The sequence below is a fragment of the Gymnoscopelus microlampas genome (assembly GCF_963454915.1).
Source record: "Gymnoscopelus microlampas genome assembly, chromosome: 8".
Taxonomy (NCBI): Eukaryota; Metazoa; Chordata; class Actinopteri; order Myctophiformes; family Myctophidae; genus Gymnoscopelus; species Gymnoscopelus microlampas.
This window is the reverse complement of record NC_139945.1, coordinates 36,329,460-36,335,527: the sequence shown is the minus strand read 5'-3', so window position 1 is coordinate 36,335,527 and position 6,068 is coordinate 36,329,460. Positions and strand designations below refer to the sequence as shown.

Genomic DNA, 6,068 nt, shown 5'->3' with positions numbered 1-6,068 from the left:
GTGTGTGTATGTGTGTGTGTGCATGTGTGTGCACGGGGCACAGGAGTGATTCATGTCCACTGCTGTGCTGTAAACCATTCCGTGCACAATGCGGGCAGACAGCACATTCGTCAATATGAAAGATGTTGACGTTACTGATCAAGGGCCAGACACGGGTAATAATGATATCGCTGTGCTGAGAGGGCGGGGGGTGGGGTGGGGGGTGCAGGGGGGAGGGGAGGGGAGAAGCAGAGAGGGAAAGGAAGGAAAAAGCAGGAGGAGGAGAAGGAGGAGGGGGTGAGGGGGTTGAGGGTGGGGGTGGTTCGGTGTCCCAGCAGGCCGCAGGGCCCTGTCAGCCTGTGTCACACACGGCGAGGGTTTTTTTCCGCTCTTTTTTTTTTTCAAAGGGAGCATTGCGAATTTGCATTATTTTGCGTGTATTGAATTTTCAGCCTGTTCCTTATTCTTATTTCAATAAGGCAACAAATCAATGGTGATTCGGGTCGTCCACCGGAGCCCTGCTCCCTGCAATGACATCCCATCTCCCTCTTTCACCCCCTGTCACTCTCAGCAGGCTTCACGCCAAGGCGGAGACGGGGAGAGAGAGAGAGAGAGAGAGAGAGAGAGAGAGAGAGAGAGAGAGAGAGAGAGAGAGAGGAATGAGAATGGGAGGGAAAGTGAGAATGATGAAAAGAGTAAGAGGATTGGAGAGAGGAGGAGAGGAAGAGAAATGAGAGAAGAAAAGAGAAATACGGGCCGATGAGGACAGGAGGAGTGGAGGGAGGGAAAAAAAAGAAAGACGGAAATAAAGAAAGAAAGCCCAGAGACAGAGAGAGAGAGAGAGAGAGAGAGAGAGAGAGAGAGAGAGAGAGAGGGACACGCTGATAGATGATGAAGGAGTGTAGTGCCGGGAGCGTCTGATTAGGAGTGACGGCCGAGTGTAAAGTTCCTGCCGCAGCCATCGACGTTCCCACTGAGGGAGGATGTGGAATGTCAGGTCCGTTTGATTATGAATATGCCAATGCTGCATGCCGTGAATCAAAGGCAAGAGAGAGAGAGAGAGAGAGAGAGAGAGAGAGAGAGAGAGAGAGAGAGAGAGAGAGAGAGAGAGAGAGAGAGAGAGGGGGGGGAAAGCCAGGGAGAGATAGAGAGATAGGCAAGTGGTTGGGGGGGGGGGGGGGGGGGGGTGAAGGAGGTGAAATGCTTTCATATTTCTTTTGAATGTGCAATATGTATTTCATTGTGCTCTTTATGGGCACGGGGCTAAAGCTCAGTTTGTCTCCCTTGCTCAACGAGAAGCCATAACTCCTGGGAATATTAGGGGCCCTAAAGCTGTCATCAGTATCGAGTCTGTCTGATAAGACACTTTGGTGTTATAGCTGTTGAAGCTAGAGCCCATGCAACCCCAGCTCCATCTGCTGGGTACCCCGCTCTCTCACCCATTGGAATGTTTCTACTTTACTGGGCTGTAGATTTTGTCAGCAGGGTTGTAGATTTTTCAAAACAAAGTTAGGCCAGTTCCTTATAAATGTCTATCATATGCCTACCTTTATCTTTGTTATATTTTGCCTCTTTTCTTCAACCAATGGATAGCCTACTTGTACCATGATTTGTAAGGTGAATATGACATGATGAGACAATATTTTGAAACTTCATATAAAAAAACAACAACAACTGGACTAGAACCCCTAGAGGGTTTGTAATTTGAAACGATGCAGAAGAAGTGGCGACACTCGGCCATGGCGAGTGATGAAGTTATCCAGCATATTATATTATCCAGGCGCAGCTAAATATTCCAGTCTTAGCATCCAATAAGTTTGGAATGAGCTGAGTGGAATCACTTTAAACCCCTTCTGAAGACGCAATTGAAGACCCCCACGCACTGTACACGCCTTCTGAGGATGGCGAGGACATAACTGAATACCCCTGTGGGCATAACTGTTTTCACTGAATCATTTTGAAAGAGCAACGGCCAAATGAGAAACACTTGACCGATCGCCAAATGGTGTAACTTCAGTTCTCCAGCCAAAAACAACCAATAGACAAAGTAACAAAAAACTGAAGGTAATTAATTGCATGTCTAAAGTGATCCACTGGAGATCAATGATTCCATTTTCAGACAGGGAGTCATTTATCTATAAAATATTTCTGCAACAGACTGTGGCCTTTGAGTCATTACTTTTTATGGATGCAGTCAGGTTCATTAGGCTCGTGTTTGACAACGCTCCGTTTGAAACATCCAACTCAGAGGGCAAAAAGATAAACACCTCCACATTTCGCTCAAAAGCAATTTCACAAAGACCCTGCACCCCTCCCCCCTCCCTCAGATGTATCCCCAGTCCAGTCCAGTCCGGTCCAGCCCACCCTAACCCACCCACCCGTGTCCTGTCCCCCAGGCGCTGTGTGCATCTGTGAACTTGCTTGTTGCTGCATCGTCTCTCTGGGACCAGCTGTTGATTGGCTATCTTCAGATGTCAGTGATGCTGAGAGCGCTTAATTAGCGAGATGCATTCTCAATTGTTGATCTTTATCGGGAACCAGATGTCTGGGGAGTGGACTGCACCCGACCCCCCCACCCCCATCCCTACTTCCCCATGTTCCTCACCCTTTTCTCCTCCCTCTCGGCGTCCCAAGGAGACTGTTACCCTTTGCGCTGATGCAGAGCAGTCCCCCTTAAGCCCCCCCCCCCCCCCCACACACACACACACACAGACACCCCATCCCAGCTCCCATGCCCATTTCTGACAGGCCTGCCTCACGCTCAAAATCAGCAAACATATACACAGAGACGCTAGATGGACAGGGTAAGGCTCGGCTGGAAATCCCCCATCCAACCCTTTCATGTGGAGAGAGGAAAGGAGGGGGGTACATCTAAATTGTCAGAGGGATGTAAACAAATACATTTCTTTCAGGGTGACTCGGTACAAAATGGCACGTGACGCAAATGCTGGTGAAACTCAAACGGGACGAGTTGTGTACATCTTTTACGTCTTTTCACTATGAACAACGCATGAGCAGCTTTAGCAGTGTAGCGGTGACTTGCAAATGCCTGGTCAGTGCGTGATTTGTCCATGCGGACACTGGGTTACACTCACCTGAGAATATACTAACAGAAATCATGCAAAAGCATAATGGAGTGTGTGGGTGTATTTGTATATGTTCAAAATCTGCTCAATATGGAGGAGGCTTGTTTTTGTATAACCATGAAGTGTGTATCAATTTGTTTGTTATCTACTATCATCTTGTGTGGAGACAACCACTTATACACCCGCTGATAACCAGCCACATATGTATTGTTACTGTCACAATAACTGTATTGTTACTGTCACAATAATGAATTGCATTACGACTCTCCTTTATAGCTATCGTTTATGAGGACATAAACACACTATTCACATTTGTGTGTGTGTGTGTGTGTGTGTGTGTGTGTGTGTGTGTGTGTGTGTGTGTGTGTGTGTGTGTGTGTGTGTGTGTGTGTGTGTGTGTGTGTGTGTGTGCGTGCGTGCGTGCGTGCGTGTGTGTTGGGGTGGGCTCTGTTCGTTGTAGCAGCACAGACACACATCAGCACAGTAGGTGAAAGAGAAACTTACCCAGGTTCTCTGATCTGGCATACGAAACTGAAAGGGACAGAATGAGAAGGAGAAAGAGAGAGGCAGTCAGAACCAGGAAGTGGTGCATGAATCAACAGGTTTTGATTGGACACTCAGTCAGAATCAGGAAGTGGTGCATGAATCAACAGCTTTTGATTGGATGCACATGGCTATGACTGGGACAGCGGTGGGCTTGGACGTTATTAAAGGTGGATGAGTAATGAGCCGTCTCATATCTAACAGAATCACTCCACACCACAAATCTTGTTCTGGACAAGCCCTGGTGTTCGGTAAGCTCAGGTCACTACCATTTCACTGTGTTAAGCTCAGCAATTTTAATTTTCAATTTCCAGGCAGAAAGATATTTAAGATTTAAAAAAAAATATATATATATATATATAAATATAAAAAAGTTATATATATATATATATATATATATATATATATATATATATATATATATATATATATATATATATATATATATATATATATATATATAAAAAGTGTGTATATATATGTATATATATAGTGTCCGCATGGACACTATATTTATATATATATTTATATTTATATATATATATATATATATATATATATATATATATATATATATATATATATATATATATATATATATATATATATATATATATATATATATATATATATACTTTTTTTTCACTTATATGACTGAGCAAGCCAGGTGAGTGAAAATAAGCCCTCCTCTACTAAAAGTACACAGAAGGGCCCCTTTAGCCTGGCCCGGCTTAGGCCCAGTCTGGTTCGGTGTTTCTGGGAATGATTTGTGTGTCCAGACATCATAAAGTCATAAAGATGGCCTAAGCACTCTGTTAGTGTTTCCACTGATAGGACACCTCATTAAGGCATGTGGAACGGCCATGTGGCTGCTGAAGGACTGAGCAGACTGGCCCGTCTGGACACGGGACATAAATCAGACAAATGAAACAGCCTGTAAAAAGCAGACCTGCAACGGCCTGCGTAAAAAAAAAACGAAAGAAAGAAAGAAACCCCTGCAGGCCTGACGGCCAGTGTAGTGTTTTCACTTTCACCAGCGGCCTGTTTTCACCCCACGCCACAGGGAGGGGGGACTGAATGAATGTACGCTACGTCAGCACAATGCGTCATAGATCGTGCACGAGAACATGCGCGTGTGCATGCACACACACACACACACACACACACACACACACACACACACACACACACACACACACACACACACACTAGACCTGCAGTGCACATGCACCCACTCAAATACACATGGACATGTGTGTGTGTGTGAGTGTGTGTGCAGTCATAGACACATACCACAGTATATTACGCACGCACGCACGCACGCACGCACGCACGCACGCACGCACGCACGCACGCACGCACGCACGCACGCACGCACGCACACACACACACACACACACACACACACACACACACACACACACACACACACACACACACACACACACACACACACACACGTATAAAGTAAATCATATAACAGAAATACTGACGCAGTGGAGCCCGGGGGCAGAATTTAGTACTTTAGGAGCATATCATTTTTTATATTGTAATCAAAGACACGTTATGTGAAGACGTGTCGATGTATGCCCTTTGGTTCCCCTACATCTGGTTCAGATAGCTTAGAACAGCCTTTACAGGCTGAAGCTTGGATAAGGGCTGGAGCCTGATTCCTGATCCCCGTCAATTTGGATCAGTCACCCTGGACAAGTCTGAATCAGAGCCCTGGAGAAATGTGACTCAGCCCTATGTGCTTAACAACGCCCCGACACGACTCTGCCACAGTGATATGATATTTAAAAAATAATCAGTGAGATCCCAGTCAATTTACACAGTGCAATGACAAATCTGTGTAAATCTCGGACAGCACCGGTTACTGCAACCCAGTGTGGAAGGAATGACACACGAACAAACCAAAACATGATAACTGATATATGTCTGAGAATTTCCAGCCAGGTCACATGCCAACCAGGTCATATGGTTTTCATTATGACCTGAAATTCAGGTTACCATGAAACGTAAAAATAATAAAACAATAAATTGCTAAAATATAACAAGCAGGATGATGGGTAAGGGTATGGAAGGTACACAGTAGAATCCGGAGTGTTCATTTATTTCTGCTCTTGAACAGAGTTAAACAGTTAAATTAATACAGTTAACCACTTAATCACCTGATATATACTTCACTTATATACTTCATTTTGAGCGTGCGACACAAGTGCCTAATGTTTAGATCCCATAGCCTGAGGGGACGTTCAGCTGGACGCAGCGCAGGCAGAGCTCCAGCCAAACACTGAACCAACTGCTGGACCAATCATTTGAATAAAACTTTGTATTGAACTGTGCTGAATGATTCGGTGCTGAAAAGAACAATAATTATTTTTGTTCTTTTATACCTATCATATCCCGCAGGGGAACTTCGGTTTTCAGCATCACCCGGCTGAGAGTGCCGCTCACAGA

At 45.0% G+C, this 6,068-nt stretch overlaps 1 protein-coding gene across 9 annotated transcripts in view; it reads right to left on the bottom strand.

Moving 5' to 3' along the window:
* The window catches only part of mecom (MDS1 and EVI1 complex locus), a 216,485-nt gene that overhangs the window by 13,002 nt on the left and 197,415 nt on the right, over positions 1-6,068 (bottom strand). For all 9 annotated transcript variants that reach the window (XM_084063884.1, XM_084063887.1, XM_084063886.1 and 6 more), the window contains one exon: positions 3,570-3,596. In XM_084063884.1, coding sequence (XP_083920010.1) covers positions 3,570-3,596 — 27 coding nt within the window. The remainder of the gene's footprint in view (positions 1-3,569; positions 3,597-6,068) is intronic.